Source organism: Ornithodoros turicata, chromosome 6 (genome assembly GCF_037126465.1).
Source record: "Ornithodoros turicata isolate Travis chromosome 6, ASM3712646v1, whole genome shotgun sequence".
NCBI classification, from domain to species: domain Eukaryota; kingdom Metazoa; phylum Arthropoda; class Arachnida; order Ixodida; family Argasidae; genus Ornithodoros; species Ornithodoros turicata.
Genome location: NC_088206.1, coordinates 50,153,322 through 50,172,453, shown reverse-complemented (window position 1 = coordinate 50,172,453; position 19,132 = coordinate 50,153,322). Strand labels below are relative to the sequence as shown.

Below are 19,132 nucleotides of genomic sequence, written 5' to 3'. Positions count from 1 at the left end.
TGAATAAAGGCAGTTTAGTTAAAATATTTATTGTGATAAAAATATTTATATTCATCATCATGCCCAATACCAATGTTGTGTCGACAGTATATCAGCCTCGATTACAACGTACAATATGCAGGAACACGCTGACGGCATGCTTCATGACTAGCTCTAGCAACAGAGATTACTGGAGTGTGAGTGTTCCATCATCAATGCTTCCTCATTATGACTTGGAGAAGGACACCTGCAAGATCAACTTGTTAAATATTTTCATATGAGGATGTAAAGATTTAAAAAAAACAGCATTTGTTCCAACCAACTTTTCATTGATAAGAACAGAATTACATTTTGCTACCCACAAATCATGCAGGTATGTACTGCTAACAACACTCCGTACTTTCAATCTTTTTTTCTGAATTTTCTGTGAAGCTTTATTCGATGTTACAGAATATATACTGAAATGCTGGGCAGAACAAAACACAAAAGACAGTGCTGGGGTGTCGCTGCTACAAGCACCTCTCAGTGGAGGGCACATAACAAAAAAAAGAAGGCCCGGAAAGCAGTAGACAGTGTTTCTTAAGAACACTAATATCACATATCCCCCAGGAAATAGAAAGCACAAACCAGCTTTTAACAGTATAGGAAGTGTCATTGCGAGAATGCAACAGCATACGCTCAACAGTTAAGAACAGTTCTATCCCAAAGACTCCTTCCTTATACATTTGTGAAACGAAATTTGCAACAATGACACCACCCACATGCATTTCAGTGACTGATACACTGGAGGATGGATTTTTCTTTTTTTCTACACAGATTTGTCTTCATTAGTTTTATGGTCACATGGTATCACATGTACAGTTCCGTGCAACGCATACGCATTTTCATTAATTCAAACTCAGATATATCATACTTTCTGTTAATTCAAACATATTTCTTTTTTTTATCAAATGATGTTTTTGATGCATTGAAAAGCTGCTTAATTCAAACAGCACTTTTGCCTACTTCATACTTTTCATTCCCTTGTCAAATGTTCCTATCAGCAGAAAATGGCCTCTGCACATTGATGGCCCATGTCTGCACACGCTGCTTACCTCCAAATGTACTATCTGCCTGTCAAAAGAGCAGTCACACAAGGAACTGCTTTCATTGGCTGGTAGTACTGACAATTTTGTTTTGTGGACTTGAGTATTGGCTATGCAGCTAACCATCAGTAAGTTTCTTTTAAATACCTCTCCATTTGTACACTGTTGGAACTAATAAACTTGGTAACAGGCTAATTAGTAATGTTTTCTTATGTGTGTTTCCCTAGTTGTAATCAGGCTTGTGTGGAGGAATGCTCAAAGAACGTGTTTCATTCCTGCTACGCATGCCGATTGGCAGCACATGCACTATGAATAAATAAATACCTGCCAACCTGACGAACAAAAAATTCGGGAGACTGCCCGCAGCACGATCTGGGAGAGGGGGGACACATCAATTTTGTGCATTCGAAATGGCATTGCCACTGCATTGCCTCTATGTCATAAGTAGCCACTATCGGGTGGAGCTGTGACACGCTATCGTTGCTTCTGTCAATCGCAATTACGAAGACACATCGTTTCAGGACATTGCATTTTTTGCAGCTGCAGCCATTTCACCGATGATGGCAGTGGTCTTCGACCGCCACTTTTTGGGAACATCTTCTGGAACAGCAGTCACACGTGGTCGCTTCCGGAACCAGGAAACCTGTGAAAAGGCACCTGGCACGTATGAGGAAACATCCAGGTATTTCTTCTGTTTGGAGAGCGCCATCGGAGGAGACGAAACTACTGTACGAGACTGGACTGACGATAGGACGATAGCACGTCTTCTCGAGAAACACGGACACAATGAAACACACTATCTGCCACCATCTCTAACCACGGATGGTCACGCCGCGAAACACGTGCTACGGACTATCTAATTCTTCAGGAATACGTTTGCACAGCTTTTAAAGGAAAATGAGAGAAGAAAAGCCCAAGGCCCCAATTTTCCGGGAGATTGGAGGGCGTGTCCATACAATCGGGAGACTGAGTGAAATTTGGCAGTCTCCCGGATAATCCGTGAGAGTTGGCAGGAATGTTGTTTGTTATCTGCTGCTACCCAAATGAGAAACCACCATTTTGTCTTTCAACAAATACTTATGTACCTAAAATTTAAACTTCTGACAGTCCAAATAAATTTTGTCCAATTAAATTAAATTATTCATTTAATTAAATTCAAATTATTCTAATGGGACAACACAGAACAGCCATATCACAGGCCGATGAAGGTCAACATGATACCCCGTGGTCATGGAACCTGAGCTGCAAAACTGTGGAAATTTTACTTTTCCTCCACCAGCTGGCCTGTATCTATGCAATTCTATCTAAAACTTGGAGGAATCGGTAAGATGTTGCCACTGAGATTCTTATTGCATGAGCCACAGAAAACTAACTGTTCACATTAAATAGCTATTAAATAAAATTATTTGAGAAAGTGTCACAAAAATGGCTTTTCATTTGTAAACATGAACGAGTAGTGAAAAACAAGTGTGCTTCAGATTTGTAGCACAATAGCAGAAGTTCAAACAATGAAATTCCTCCTAGTCACACATCCTAGTATACAGTAAACTTCCGTTAATTCAACCCTGACGTCAACATGAAATTTGATAGCAATATCCAAAGGTTGAATTAAAGAATAGGCGGAAAAATTAAAGGGGTCAATGTCACTTTAGTGCAATCATCTACTGTCGCTCGTGCTTGAAATGGTCATCTGAAAACATGCCACGTAGAATGCACGCACACTGCACGCTCTCGGCAAAATCGTGTTCAGTTTCGCTTCCACCATCTCGCGCACATTATATATAGGACTCTTGTTCCACCGTCAGATTTCGAACGAAAGGCCGGTGAAACGTGAAACAAAAAAACAGAGAGAAAAAACGAGAAAGGAGACGTTTCCTCCTCGCCCGGGACTCGCCAGAACCACCACCAAATGGATTGAGTTTTAGTACATCATACGCTATCACCTTTGCGTACGTAAGAGATAGCGTGATGAATCTGAGCAATGCGCAATCCTCCTTATGTTTTGCGCATGCGCACAACCACCAATGCTATTGCTTATACTGTATAAGTGGTTAAATTCGCGGGCTCAATAATTCGTGAATTTGTGAGAAGCCAGGATCAGAAAATTATTCGCGGAACCTTAAATTCGCGGTACCGCAGTGCATCACACCTTGCATCTCAGGGGCCTTCCACCTTGAACTTCCTGGAAGAAGCTAATAAAAGGTATCACATCTGGGTAACTCGTTCAGTCTGTCTTCCTTTTGTGCACTTCTGACTGAAAGGGCTGCGATTAGGTGGTCCTACTCGGGTTGTATCTGTATCGTTGCCGAATTGCCCTGTCCTCCGTCATTCTTGTCATCGCATCGAGCAGGTGCGATTGGCACTCGATAGTGATGCGGCAACTTTTACAAAGGCCTATCCGTGTGGCAGAGTGCATACACGCTTTCTGGACGCTCCAGGCTTACAAGGAACTGGAATCACGGGACGCCTACACCCGCGCGGGATTCGTACGTGAAGGCTGGACTACTGTCTCTAGTTGCAGCAGCTAACTGAACACTTTGCGAGGCAATGCAGTGTAATAGCGTAAGAAACCCTGTGTACATAAGTTGCCTCAGCGTCCTGGGTCAAATTTCTAGGTCTGCCTATCGCGCAGCCTGCTCAGCTTTTCCCTTTCCCCTCATGCACTTAGAACTGTTGCATTGGATCGCTCTCAAATGAGGTACCACAATAACTTCGCGTGAGGTCCACGTTGCTTCATCTTTTTCAGCAGGATGTTGCGGCCCATCTGCGAATGCCCCCTTATTGGTGCTCTCTGAGTGTGCAGATGCTTTGTCACATACTTTCTCCAACATTTTCTTTCTCTCATGCGCAAAGACGTACTGTCGTAGCATATAAGGATGGTTTTGAGATCCATGTTGCACAATTAGTATGTACTAATTTGCCCTCATTCTAACAAACAAGAACTAGTATAGTAACATCAAGGAAATGTCGTTTGCCTACCTCTTCCTCCAATGTTTCAGACTGTGACTCCCTGCCCAAAATGAGGACAGAAGGGTTTGTAGCTGACGCGACACATGTTACTTCTGCCACAGAAAATGATCGTTCTAACAGGTCTTCTTTCCTCACTGAAGATGGAAAGGCACTGCAGGAAGATACAAAAGTATAGCCACCACATGTGATGCGTAGGAAGGCTTCACACTTAGTATCAGCACATATACCTCTGTTGTCAGGACAAGGATCACAACTTGACTCCTCTTGTCATTGTAGTACATAGAAGAGCAATGTGCAAGTATCCGGCAATAGAAATTTACAACAGAAAGAAGACTGTGAAGAGCATCTAAATTTTAATGAGATGAGACTTTTGTGCAGAAGGCTGCGCTTCTTCAGGTCACCTGAAGACCTGAAGAAGTGCAACCTTCTGCACAAAAGTCCTGTCTCATTAAAGGAGCAATGAGGTGACATTTAACATCGCTCGAAATCCTGCCTCATCTGTCAAGCTATCCACCAGGAATTACCATGTAAAACATTTTGCTGTGCAGTGAGTTATATAGCAATCGAATTTACAAAAAACAGTCGGTGAAAGCAGCCGCAGACGGCCGACACGGTGCCCTCGTGACGTGGTGAAGGCTCCGTGCTTTGTTTCTTCGTTTTTTTTCTTCACTGCTCAAGCGCCGCTTACACATGCTTGAGCTGTGCCGCCGTACGTCACTGGTCACGTGAGGGGAGTAGCATACGTCATGACGTCCTCTCGTTCTGCGATGCGCTCTTTTCACAAGGAAAAGGATCTTTTAAAAGTGTGCGGAACAGAGCTCTCGCGCTCGCTGTGTAGGTAGCCTATCCTCATCATTCTTTCGCAGAAACTCATTTTATTGGTTGGAGAACACTAAGCACCGAAAAACTAAAAAATCTTTGGGGGTCACCTCAGTGCTCCTTTAAAACTTAGATGCTCTTAACCATCTTCTTTCTGTATCAAAAATATGTCTGGCTTGGACAGCAAGCAGCAGTTGGCTGCTTCCTAGTCTTGGATGTAGCTTGGCATCACTGTTACTCCTGTCTTTGTAGGTGTGGGTTTCAGCTGTGTAGCGTTGGTGTGCGCAGATACCCCATCCAGCACCTAGTAAAATGACTAATGAAGAAAGACAGATATAAAAATAACAAGAGACAAGTGTGATGATCTCATGGTTAAATGGGCACTAAAGCACAAATATTTCTCATCATGGAATGAAAGATGCTGTTACCATGACAACAACACAAAAGGAACGGGATTCATCGTTCATGACTTATGAGCGAAAAAAAAAACACGATTTCCACTTTTCCGCTAATGTAACAAGGACTAGTTTAACATGCAAAGTCAGTCACTGATAAGGCACTACGAGTAGCATTTTCGCACATTCGTAGCCGCTTTCACATTTTGTTATGTCACCAATCCCTTATCAGGTGCCACAGCAGACTTCACGGTGAACAGGCAGACCAGGCAAGCATTAAAAAATTATACTCGGGCTTTGATTACCGAGAAATTATCAAGACGTCCGTACGCTTGCATTATCACAAGCTGTCTTATCGCAGTTGACAATGAAGAAGAGCTATGCATCTTCGGAGCGAATAAAATGTCATTTCCAATACTCCACAAAAAGGATGGAAGGAAAGTGTGAGCATGGTTGTAAAACCTACACCACCTGACGCTCAGCTTCTCAGTTCAATGCATCAGTCCCTGCAGCTCACTGACCTACGCGCTGATTCCATGCAATACACGCAGCAGCTACACCACTGCGAGCTCGCAAACCAGACATCATGAACATGCACAACAGCTGGCTTAAACAGTCCTTGCACGGTGGCCATGCCCCTCCCTCGCAGAGGAACATCGCGCATACGTCATAGCATGGCGAAGTCTATGGGAGAAGAGAAAATTCAGAGTACGCTAACTGACTTTTTACCTCGTATAATGTCCTAGAGTTTCTTCGCTTCACATACTAAGGACTTTGGGGTAGGCTTACACGTACGGCCACTCCGCCTATACATTTGTGGTAAAATTCTGCACATTTAGGCCACTTGGGGTTCTTTAACAGATGCCAGAGGTCTCTGACACATTCGGCCGGGAGCAATGTTTACCTCCCCCGCATTGCTATCGTCCTAGGCAGGGACCTCACATCCTAACCCAAACGGGACTTGAGTTGAACGGAGTACGAAATGTTACCTCACATTCTAATTGTGACCGTCCTTCCGCCGTTCACCTTGGGTTCGATTTCACCATTGTTCAACTCTTGATGGGCACCCATGAAATACACATGATATGTAGTTGTACGCATATGGTAGCCAAAAGGGCACAAAAGTTTACTGATAATTTTGCTAAATGAAAATGATGTTCCATTACTTTGCAGATTTTACCTGTTCTGACTTCAGAGAAGTATGCAGTATGCTCATCTTCCATGGCACTGGAAGATCGCAAAGTAATTTCCATTTGATGGTAGCTGTGCTAGCATTTATCTCAAATTTGCTCTCACAGGACACTGACATGAGAATGCTTTCAGAATGGTCTAAACATCACCTCGGTCCCCATATCTGAGACTTTGCTCCTCTGGGATCGAACTTGCTGTAAGATTGTTTGCCTTCACATCAATTTTGTTTTATGCAAATGGGCTCTGAATGCCTCAACTTGAGTAGTACACTTAGAAGCCACCCTCTATTCAACACCAAGAAAAAAACGCATTCCACACATTTGCATGTGATGGCATTCCATGCCGAGACTGGGAGGTGACCCGGGTTTGAATCCGGCCACCGGCTGTGCTGTCCGGGGTGTTTTCCCTGGGTTTTCCTTAGACGTTTTAAGACAAATGTCGGCACAGTTCCCTGTGAAGTCAGCTCGGGACACACGGTCCCTCCTGTGATAGTTGTGACATTGCTCGCCTAAGCATGGCCGACCATGGCAAGCAGTTTCTCCACCACTAAGAAAATTAAAGAGAAAATGCCTTTGGTGTAGTGTTCCCAGGGAGTTTTCTTTTCTTGCTCCCCTTGTCTTGCACCTGTGACCTGCAAAGATCATTTAGAGCAGTTTTGTTCTGTATCTAAAAAAAACAACTCAAATGTTTCTGTTGATCGACTCACATGAGTTTTGGAGCCTTCTTGTCTCGAGAAGTACCAGGCCGTTCATCTGTCACACCTCTGAAAACTGTACATCTTGTGTCCGTGTTTTCCATTCCAGTTCGGGCCTGAATCACAAAGATGTTACACTCTGAGAGCTATAGATCAAACGTGTTCCCCAAAAAGATGACAACACAGAGAAAAGGAAAACTTACATCTTTCAAACTTTGCGAGTCTAGCAGAGGCATATGTGTGATGGATACCACCAGTTGTGCACAGATCACATTTTGTTCCTTAAAACAAGCTCCTAGGAGGAGAAAACTTTGAGTTGTTTGTACCGTAGAGAATTAAAAATAGCAACAATTTCACTTCTTCCAATGACTATCATACCATAGTCTCCGTAATTGAGGACAGAATCATCTACATGTCTCTCTTTAGCCTCCTTGCGCTGTCTCTGTTTGCCCATTGGTTCTTTCAGCGCAAGGTTTGCAGGAACCTGTAGTGAAAGTAGGCATAGATTATGTACTTTTGTACGTCACTTGCATGAAATTTTGGAAGTTGTGACGATTCACACCAAGCAGAGGTGGGGAGTAACGCATTACAAAGCACATAATGCATTACTGGTAACACATTGCATTTGAGTAATGAGTTATGGTAACACAATACATTTTGGAGAGAAGTAATAAACAATGTAACTTTATTACATTTTTGGCAAGTAATGCGTAGTGGCATTACGCATTACTCAAGATATGAGAACAACATTCCTTCACTGTATAAACTCTAAAGAATTGTGAGAACTGTGCCATGTAGAAGCTGCAAAAATCCCTGGATTCTTTTATTCGTCTATAACAATGACAAAAAGGTCACACTAGCACCCATGGAGAAAACCAAGGAAGGACCAGTAGGTTAACACCTGTTGAGTTGTTAGTTATATAAATTCTCCACCACCTTTATTTTTCTTTCCCCCTGGCACTTTTGGATTGAAGGAGGGCGAAGGTACACCCCATCACTTGATGTATTGGACGTTTCGTGGTGTTCAGCAGACATCACTCGACACTTGTCATGCGCTACGTGGATGTCAACATTAGAGTTAGTGACAGTTTTCCTCTGTATATTTCGCATGACAGATTGCCCCTCTCATTATCTACTGACTGATTTCTTTCACAAACTAGAGACTCTTCCGCCTCAGAACATCTGTGTACACCAGTATGTCACCGAGACGCTCTCACAAGCAATTAGTTGCAGCATTCACAACGCTGAGGTTAGGTTCAAAAGAATGACGGGATACGTTGGTCATTCTCCAGCAATAAACGACCTCATGGCATTACGTCACCGAGCAGAAAGAACAGCTTGTCAGACTGGCCAACTTAGACCTTATGGCATACTGCCGGATGCAAGCTATACTAGTAGTAATAGAACTTAAGAGGGCATACCAGCTCTCCGTCCCAATGTATTTCCTATGGAACAGATTTTATGCTTTTTCTCGGTAACCACCGCGCAGATTTTGACGCGGGTGGTTTCACCATAAAGAGGAAGACGGGATGAACAGAATAATGTTATTAGATTTCTCATACATGTCGTATGTGTTTTACGGTGACGTCACGAATGTGAAAAAAAATACACAATTTTTCTCCTCCCTCTTTGAACAGGTTTTTATTAAACTTCTATAGCCATTTCGAAAAAAACTTTCCATTTACTTTCTCTCGAAAACTTTCAGGAATCAATAGACACCAAATTTATGTCTACCACTTTTAGTTTTTATAAAAAAGCATGAAATCTGAGTACACATGCATGCCGACTGAAAGCATGCCACTCTGTGGCGTCATCGGGTGACGCAAAGGAGAAACTGCGCTGACTGTATCCATCCGCCGTGCAAGGGGTGCGCATGCGCATCATGGTGCTAGTTCGTATGGGGTGTGGATGGCATGGTGGTTCCTGCATCCTCTTTCTCTCTCTTCTCATTACTTTCATGTCCCATTGACTTAGAGCGTGGCCTTGGAGACCAGTACAAAAGGTTGCTTAGCTGCTCGTAAAGAGATTATCCCATGAGCCTACCCCTCTGCGCACGGTGCGGGTACAGAAGTGTGAGACGAGTTTATTAGCTCCACGTGAAACATCAATTCGCCCAATTTTGCCGGTTCGAGTTTGTGCGGACTCAGTCAACTGTTTGAACTGTCTCATAAGGCTAACGAGAATCTCTCGTATTTCTGGTTAGTGCAGGCCGGGCTTTACAGTCATTCTTTACAGCAACTTTCAACAGGACTGTACCGTAATGCTCGTAATGCTGAAAAAATGCTAGAAGTCGTACTGTCGCCTCCCATAATAATAATTCGCCATTTTCTTTTCTTTTCGCTAATGCGCGCCTCATTTGTGCTCCGAGACCTTCTCGCGCGTCAAGTTCCGTTCATTTTATCTTGTACTGTTGGGGACACAGTTAGCTAAAATCGCCTGTCAGTACTTCGCTGTCCCATATTACCTCGGTTGCGCTTGAAAGTGTTGTGTCATGCATGCGCATGTGCACTTGAAGGTTGACCAGGTGCAGCACGTGCAGCACGACTACTCGAAAGAAGTAGTCTTACAACACCTGGAGATTTGAGATGCGATAAACCACGGAGTGCCCATTTTAGACAACCGTGTCCCCTACAGTACATTTATACATAAAGATGGAGTTCAAGGAGTTTTAAGAGCTTCCTTCTCTTTTTTTTCTTTTTTTGCATAGCTGCTGCTAAATGCATTTATTTAGAGGTGCAAGTATTGAGCCTATCAAAAGGCCGAAAGCCGAAAACTCATAACGCTGAACTATCAGAAGGCCGAAAATCAGAAGGCTGAAAATGGAAAGGCCAAAGAGACACAGGGTGGACACCCCAGTGGATGATCACTGAATGGGATGGTGCAGATTATGAAAACGCTGTGGCTCTTGTATTACAAATCAAATAACTGGAATGCATAGCATTTGATCCTCGGACTAGCCAGAGAAGATAAAAAAAAAACAATAATCTGCATCATGTTTACTAAGAAAAGAAAGTGTGTGGTGGGTAAAGTGTGGATAATTGTGCACTAAAAGCCCTTGAAATATAGATAGATAGGATTACACACAGATAAATGTTCCTTAGGATAACGGCATTTAGAACTGCGTTTCATTTCATTGGTATGAATACAGAAGGTAATGTGTCATTGCGCTCAGTATTCTGTAGTACTCCCCTTTATAAAAGAACACGCCTCCCATTTTTCCAACATATCTGCTAGAAATACTTAGAAGGTAGCAAGACCTTGGAAAATCACCAGTGATGAATCACATCGTGTCATAGTCAAGATTTATTTGTTGTTGGAGAATCGCTTCCTCATCTTGCCACGTTATCTGTGTTCAGCAAACTTTGCGAGAGAGGAACAGAAAGAACAGATGTAATCGGCACAATGCAAGTGGTGCAGCGGGTGTAACCGCATTTATGTTTCTTGTTCAATGATTTTACTATGCATTAGCATGAATGTTAATTTAAAAAATCCTGTCTCCCAATTTAAACAAATAACGTGATAGCACTTGATCGGCTATGATCCGTTCCCTCAGCTGTTCACAACGGCGCTCCTCTAATTGCCGGGATACGAAAAAATCGTCCCAGGGTGGGAACCTAGGTTAGAACCGGGTCCTAGGTTAGTTTTCAGAGGTTATGTTAGTTTAGGCTTGTTTTTGAGAGTCCACAGTCCTCAGTCCATCGCATCGTCCTCATCACATTATAACTGGATATTCCGAAATCCTAAGCTGTTATTTGAAGAAAAGTACAGTCAAACTCCTTTATAGTGAACACCTTTTTAACGAAAATACCACTACAGCAAATTTTTTTGCGGTCCCGCTGGAGCCCTATAGGTCCAATAATTGACATCCTTTATAACGAAAATACCTTTACTGCTAATTTTTTTTGCTGTCCCCTGAGTTTCGTTGTAAAGGAGTTTGACTGTAATTGATAACAGTACAAGCATGAGTAAGAAACAACTACTCTGTGTCCTTTTATTTTTTTTCAAATCGTTCCTCTTGGCATCCAGAAAGAAAAAAAGTCTATGTTGGGAATATCGCGAGTCCCGCTGTGAGGCCTCGCCGCTCGACCTTTCCGTACCTTCCTGGCTTGGTTTCCTGTGTGTCGACCCGAAGCCTTTATCGCCCTTCACCTTCTTTGTACGGTTTTGCAATCGAGCACACCAAGGCGAGAAGAAAGGGAGTCCCCTGTCACTGGGAGTTGTCGACTGACATCATTTTTCTGAGCCGATGTAATGTGAAAGAAAAACAAGGGGGAACCAGGGGGAAAGGAGTCTTTCAAATATCTTACTGAAGTTTCCGGGTAATAATAAGAAGTCTATTCTGCGACGAAAATTTTGAAAAGTATTTTGCACCAACGCCTTGTAAATGAATTCATTTATTTGATAATGCTTACTTACCAGAAATATATATACCAAAATGTCATTTTTGCATGAATAATAGAGTTATTATCAAGGTAAATTGCATGTAAGCGCGTGCAGAAAAAAAAAAGAAGAAGAAGAAGGGAATACTGTTTCGAGCACTAGACTTTCCTGACTGGCATTGTAAGCGCTGTGTGTTTATAGCCTAATTTACAGCCGCTGGTACCAGCCTCCAAGATACCGACATCTCGGGCGAGCTTTGATAGCATATGAAGTTACCTTTCCTTGGCCATTTCCTAATTGGCAATCGCCTTGTGCTCAGACTCACTGCTGGCAACATTCGTTTATAATACCATCTGTGTGTGTACTGCCCATATTGCCATCCGTACTATCCGATCACACTTGTACGTCGGCATACTGTAAGTATGCACTAGTAAAACAATACGAAGAGCAACTGAAAATTCCATAATCAGTCAGTACAGACACCAGTGACTTGTGAAAACAATAACTGTAGCATAAATATATAACAACAAAATAAAAATAACAAAGTACTCATATAGCAATAGGAGACAAGCAAAAAGACGTGAATGTCTCGAATCGAACTGCAGATCTTTCGTGGCAAAGTCCGACACTTTACCTCTCGACAAACAGACGAACGGCGTGGTAAGGACGGCGAGCGTGGCGCCATCTAGAACCGGTAAAATCGTGAATCGGAGTTGCTCCCTGACTTAAGAAAGAAGACCGGAAGCACTGGCATAATTTTTGTCAACACCTTTCACTGTTCGATCTGGCCACAAACACCTGGAGGAAAATTTGATATTGAAAGAGGCGCCCCCGCAAATGCATCCTCTCGCAGCCTTGGCTATCATTAAAGGTGTAGATGAAAACACGCTCCAGACGGATTTCAGTGTGGTATTAGTGGATGCGTGACGTAGGCATCCCAGGGCGCGAGTGTTTCGTACTCCACTCGCTTAACACTACACATATACCTTCGGCGCACTCCGGAGTGTCAGACACCAATGAGTCTTTCACGCTCCCATCTCAAATAGGTGCAGCGAAGCAGACGACAAGCGCTTGGGGCTTGAAATGTTTGGTGTGACATATTTCCTGTTTAGCATGCGATCGACCGGGCGTAAGCTGCTGGAGCTGGCAGAAAAGTACTTCTAATTACCTAATTCTAATTCTAGTTCTAGGTAGTTTGAATGGTATGCTCGGAAGCAAAATATAGCTATGTTACTGAATTCTCCCATTTTGGGAAACTATCGTTTTTGGTCACTTCCATGCAGATGTTGACGGTTATTCGCAGGTCATGCAGGGCTTTAATGCCTGCATGTTGACACCGTAGCAGTCATTTTCATTGAAAATAGCTCCTATGGCATCTATTAGAAATTTCTATTGTTTGCGACTGATTTGGTATTGAGAGAAAATGTCCTCAAAACCGCTGTCATTCAAACGAAGCCACCACACCCTCAGTGTGTGTACTGCATGAGCAGACAACAGGACGTGGCATCATTGAGAGAGGAGTGCAATGCACGAAAGCTGTTTGTAGCTGTAAAGTGGCCACTCCGCATGTCTCATACTCCCCGTATGGATGTGCCAAAAAGGGGGTTCCTACTTCAAACACCCAATGACACTGGCCACAGCCTCGTCTACTCCGGCACGCGGTACTTTTGCCCAGAGTTTGACGATTGAGATTCACCAAGGCTAAGACTGGCCCAATCCACATGAGGTTATGGACCGTGATTTCACTCTAATCGAGCTAAGGACAGCGTTGAAGGTTGTGAACATGCACTCGCCACCAGGACCCAATAAAATCACCTATGCCGCACCCCGAAACCTTGACAAACGGTCATTCCAAGCTCTCCTTCATGTGTATAATACATCTTGCCAACAGGGATATCTACCATCTAGCTGGAAGGAGGCAACAGTTGTGATCCAACAGTTGCAACTTGAGACTTGTGTTGTGTTTGTCTGTTTGTATGTTCAGCCTCTGAACAAATACTTTCCATCATGTTCAACAGTTGTTCCCATCTTGAAACCAGGCAAACCCACAAATGCCTTATCGTCGTCCTTTCGTCATGTAAGCCTGACAAGCTGTATGGAAAAACTGATGGAAAGAATAGTTTTGCATTGCCTTGATTGGTGGCTCCAAAAACAAGGTGTGTTTCCTCAGGAAATGGCTGGATTTTGAGGCCACCAAGGCTCTATGGATCCAGTTCTCAACCTAGTCTCTACAGTCCAGCAGGCTTGCGCTCCTCGATGAATCGTCCTATTGGTTTTCCTGGACATCAAGTGCACTAATGATACTGTTTCGCACATTTGTGTGCTGCACGCCTTGCACATTTTTCGTGTATCTGGTTGATTCTTCAACTGGGCTCCAGGACTTGTTCACGGATCGAACTGTCGCTGTCTGTACATCCTAAACATAATGGTCATCAAAGGGTTCCGTAAAGAAGCATCCTAAGTCCGACACTCTTTAATGTGGTGATGGCGGGCTTAGAATCTATAATTCCTCGAAAAGTAGCATTCTCGTGTATGCAAATGACATTGCCCTTTGGACAGTCTGAAAATCATGACCTGTCCTTCAGAGGCCACTTGCACTTGGCTATAACTAACATCCACAAATACCTCACACTACTTGGGACGGACCTTTCGCCCAAAAAGTGTGTCGGGCTTCCGTTCACACGCAAGGCTATGACAAATTTTCCTCTGTGGGTCAGTGACAACCTTGAGCCTTTAATTTTCCATCACTTCCTTGACATGGTCATGGACTCTTATTTACACTCGACTTGCCACACTAGGCACCTTGAAGCCAAAGTGCAGCGATGGCTCCCCACTATTCAACATCTTTCTGGCTCAAGATGAAGCTGTGATCAGCGTTCCCTTCTCGCAGTTCACACAGCCTTGGTACGGGCAACTGTACTTTACAGCCTTCCGGTCCTGCACAGGATTTTCACAACATCATTAAATGCTCTTTGGAGCCCGTTTGCTCAGAGCCTTCCTTGGAGCTGGAACAGACCAGGTTCTTGCTGAAGCTGGAGAACCCCCAATAGAGGATATATGTGAAAGAGAAACAGCTCTGCATTTCCTCTGTTTGCGTGCGCACAATCGCTGTCACCCGCTCCTCCGGAAATATTCTATACCATCGTGAAAGTGACTTTTATCGAGTAGCACAAGCAACACTCCTGAGCCTCACTGGCTTCATAGCTAAGCACGTAACACCGTTGGAAGCCCCTTGGTCTCTACCAGTCCCGCTGATCTTCGTGAGTCTTCCGGATCTTGGGGAGCAACGAGACCAAGTTCCCACCCCCATCCGCCAAGTCTTTCAAGCCCATGTTTATGATCTGGTAGAAAAGAAATTTTCCATTTCTGCAGCAGTACACACAGATGCCGCTTCCAGAAATGGCAAGTCTGCATCAGCCTTTGTAATACCATCCCAAGGCGTAGCGCAAGGACGCCGCCTTTCGTATCCAACCTCATCGATAACTGCAGAACTCTATGCCATTCTATTCTTTCTGCAGCACATACATATTTGATTTTAGCCTGCAAGAATGGACAGTGTTCACAGACTCCAAATCTGCACTGCAAGCTATTGAGAACACTGGTATATGAGGCATATCTATACCCTTAGTGACGGATGTGTTAATGGCTTACCAGCATGTGTATGACGCAGGACACTGGCTAGTTCTCCAGTGGGTTCCAGCCCACTGTGGTGTCGTAGGGGAATTAACAAGCTGACAGCGCTGCAGAAGAAGCTCTCTCATCTAGGCAACAAACGAGTAACGGAGACCATTGTTCCATTCTTCGACGTCTAGCGGCTCCCCTGGCTTCTTGCCAATTGACAATTGACATTCTCATCCTCCATCTATGCATGCAAGAGTTGATCCAACGATCGCTTTCCGGATGCCACGAAACACCTCTCGTCAAGATGCTGTGTTAATGCGTAGGATGCGATTCAACGTGGCTTTTACAGCTTAGTGGTGTTACCGCTTGGGACAAGTTGACTCTCCTAGATGCTGTCACTGTGATGATCTGGAAGACCTAGATCACATCCTTCTTCACTCTCCGCACTACCAACCTTTCCAATCCACACTTTCAGTTTCTCTAAATCATCTGGACTTTCGTCCTCTCTCTATGTCAAAATTGCTTGGTCCATGACCCAGACAACCTAACCCAGACAACCAACGCTCTGCCCTAAAAGCAGTTCTAAAGTTTCTGAACACTGTAGGACTTCGGTCCTCACTGTGAGGCGACTCAATATTCCATTTAACCACATTATCGCCAGCAATGGGTAGAGCATCGCCCCTGGCGATGGAACTCCCCAATTATCATCATTTAATAAAGTTGTTGTCGCATTTATATGAACCATAGAATCATTCTAATCGGTCCCAAACCATGACCAAGCTTTTTCATCGTCCAGATATGAAACCATGTCAAGAAAAAAACATACATTTGTATGAAAATCTGTGCTCTAATAATTAGTACTATGTAACTAGGGTTTCCACTTTTCACAGTAAGATATATCGGTCACAGGAAAGGGTAAGGTTAAAAGGAGAGGAAGGAAGGTGAGGGAAAGGGAAGTGATGGAAGGAGAAAAGGCACACAGAGTGAGTGCTCACTCAAAATAATGCGCGAAAATAGTTATTACCGTCTTTGGCTGGGCTCTTCATTTTGGAAATTGCAATGTACAGAGGAAACAATATGCTACACGTAATACAACAAGAATCAAAATCCGGATTTAGGATCGCCACTCACTTTGAAAAACAAATCGACACACTTTCTTTGCAGGCGGGTAACTCTTGGTGGTTGTACATTTTAACCAGACTCCACATAACCACTGATACTGTCTCCTCAAAACACAAGAATGTAGTGGACAACTGAAGAAAAAAAAATTCTAGGGGACCAGTGAAATAGTGTTTTGAGAAGGAAGCCAGGAGGACAAAAACTGCAACACGGACATCAGTTGAACGACTGGTGTGGGTAAGGAAGAGACCACTGGTTGTCTACCTTGTGTCCACATTCCAATTTCCTAACTGGGTGACTGCTGAGTTGGACCTCCACTCCAGATTTCTTCGTGCTCCTGTGTAATGTTGAACGAGAAGTCTGGCAACGAGAGGCCTTCAGCTGTGAATACCGGCAGAACAAGCATATAACCAGCCGAGCCGGTGAAATACCGGCCACGTGACAACCATATATGTGACTCATCAACTAATTTCCCAATCTAGACTAAGGAACAACAAAGTATCCGCTGATTTTACCATGCTCCTGGGCTTTGCCTGTCTTACAACTTCATAGGGTGGATTGTAGATTGGACACGTGCAGAAGGTGAAGTTGACTTCTCTCAGCTCCGTGCCTCCGCGTTTCCGCACTGCATGTGTCAGACCAAGGGTGCGTCTTTGAAACACTTGCAAACAATTTCTCTGCAGGACAACCACCTGAATACTCACAATAAGAAAAGACATCCGGCATGGATCTCTGTTTTGAAAAATAAATATTTGCACATATGAGACATCTAAAAAGTTTGTTCGATGGATCAATGCAAAGTCTTGTGCAGAAAAGTTTCAACAATTTCAAAAATGTGTACGCTACAAATAAAACCACACTGCTACAAGTTATAGGCAGGATTTCGATTTTTCGGAGTTTTCATTTGGTAAATAATCGGGTGGGATGTTTACCGGATTTTCCTGACTGGCATTGTAAGCGCTGTGTGTTTATAGACTAATTTACAGCCGCTGGTACATCCAGTTGAGAGTCTCCGAGATATTGACATCTCGGGCGAGCTTTGATAGCATATGAAGTTACCTTTCCTTGGCCATTTCCTGATTTCTTAATTGGCAATCTCCCTGTGCTCAGACTCACTGGTGGCAACATTCGGTTATAATACCATCTCTGTGTGTACGGCCCATATTGGCATCCGTACTATCTGATCACACTTGTACGCCGGCATACTGTAAGTATGCGCTAGTAAAACAATACGAAGAGCGACTAAAAATTCCATAATCAGTCAGCACAGACGCCAGTGACTTGTGGAAACAATAACTGTAGCATAAATATATAACAACAAAATAAAAATAACAAAGTACTCATATAGCAATAGGAGACAAGCAAAAAGACGTGAATGTCTCGAATCGAACTGCGGACCTTTCGTGTCAAAGTCCGACACTTTACCTCTCGACAAACAGAGCAGACGGTGCGGGCCGCCTTAAACTCACGACGTCAACCATGCACAATGGGGATTATTTCGAAGTCGGAGGCAAACGGCGTGATAAGGACGGCGACCGTGGCGCCATCTAGAATCGGGAAAATCGGGAATCGGAGTTTAGTCTTTTAGTTTAATTCATTATATCGCGTTTCGTTGTCATGAGGTTTGACTGTACACTTTTAAAAGTATATGTTTCAAACTCCCTCATCAGCACCTCGGTCATGTGGGGCAAATAGTAGCCGAAGTCAAAATCCGCTGCCCCAAGTGGTTTCCAAGCCTGGAATCTCATCGACAAGGTAAGTGCGAGGTGGGAAAAGCGGCAGAAAATAGACCCACTGCTTTCTGTGTTTACAGTTTATGCGTTGGGTGTGACACTTTGAATGAATGTGTGTCCGTGTTTCTCTCATAATTGCAAAGACACCCATCACATGTCTTGGACCAAAAAAGAAAGCAAAGTCGGGAAGGTAATAGCCGTTTCGTTTGCATGTCACTTGACCCTCTTCCAATAAGGCAACAAAACTGCACTCTGACACTGTATCAAAGACACTTCTCGATTTCGTGCTTTACGATACAAGAAAACAGAAAAACAAAAGAAAAAAAAATTACAGGACGGTTCCGATCGTGTAACGTGAATTTCAGCGGTAGCTTTTGTGTGTGGATGTTGACACTTCTATATATGAAACTGATATATGCACAACTACTCTAGAGTGACGAGTACTGCCTTGTGATCTGTGAAGTGAGTGGTGATGTGTAGAGCTGGAATTAGCGGGACAAAGATATTGCTGAAATCAGGACAAAAGCAGGACAGAAAATGCTGAAAAATCGGGACACTTCCCGGGACCATGCTCCCAACTCTGAGTATGCCAAAACTGCTTTTATTAGCTTTCGATTATATTACAGTCGACCCCCGTTTATCCGGACTTCATTTATCCGGATCCCGCGGTATCCGGACAAAAGGCACAGGAACGGATTTTCCTCCATGTATTTTGTTCTCGTTTATCCGGACTTCAGCTTCCAGACTCGGACAAGAATTCCAGGGAACGAAAGTCGAAAATTCTTGTAATCCAGCTTCAGTTATCCGGACTACCGTGAGTAAGAGGAGACGCTGACCCCGCTTTTCGCTGTGTTGGGGTTATTCTCGTCACACGTCAGGGACCTACATTCCTCCGTAGGGGAGACAACCCTGCACGATGACCCCCTTTTCTATTTGTGTGCGTTGGGTCACGTTGACCAGTCAAGTCATTTGGAAATATCTCTAGCAACTGTCCGGTTCTAAAGGGGAAAACTCCAACCCGAGGGCCTGCTGCGATCCCTGATGCAGAGGCTCACTGCGACTGCCGTAGATGATGCTGCGGTTTCTGACTACGTTGACGTTGATAAGGATGATGACGCGTGTGCAGCAAGATGGTGCCGATGACGC

General features: G+C 43.8%; 1 protein-coding gene across 4 annotated transcripts in view; it reads right to left on the bottom strand.

The window, feature by feature from the left end:
- Positions 1–19,132, bottom strand: part of LOC135396654 (uncharacterized) — a 29,924-nt gene continuing 10,792 nt past the window's right edge. For 2 of the 4 annotated variants that reach the window (XM_064627745.1, XM_064627746.1), the window contains 10 exons: positions 16,958–16,985; positions 16,769–16,878; positions 16,518–16,634; positions 7,512–7,617; positions 7,337–7,428; positions 7,146–7,249; positions 7,010–7,070; positions 4,262–5,157; positions 4,044–4,185; positions 1–226 (listed from right to left, as the gene is read on the bottom strand). In XM_064627745.1, coding sequence (XP_064483815.1) covers positions 5,059–5,157; positions 7,010–7,070; positions 7,146–7,249; positions 7,337–7,428; positions 7,512–7,617; positions 16,518–16,634; positions 16,769–16,878; positions 16,958–16,985 — 717 coding nt within the window. In that variant the 3' untranslated portion in view covers positions 1–226; positions 4,044–4,185; positions 4,262–5,058. The other 2 variants (XM_064627747.1, XM_064627748.1) reach the window with 2 other exon arrangements.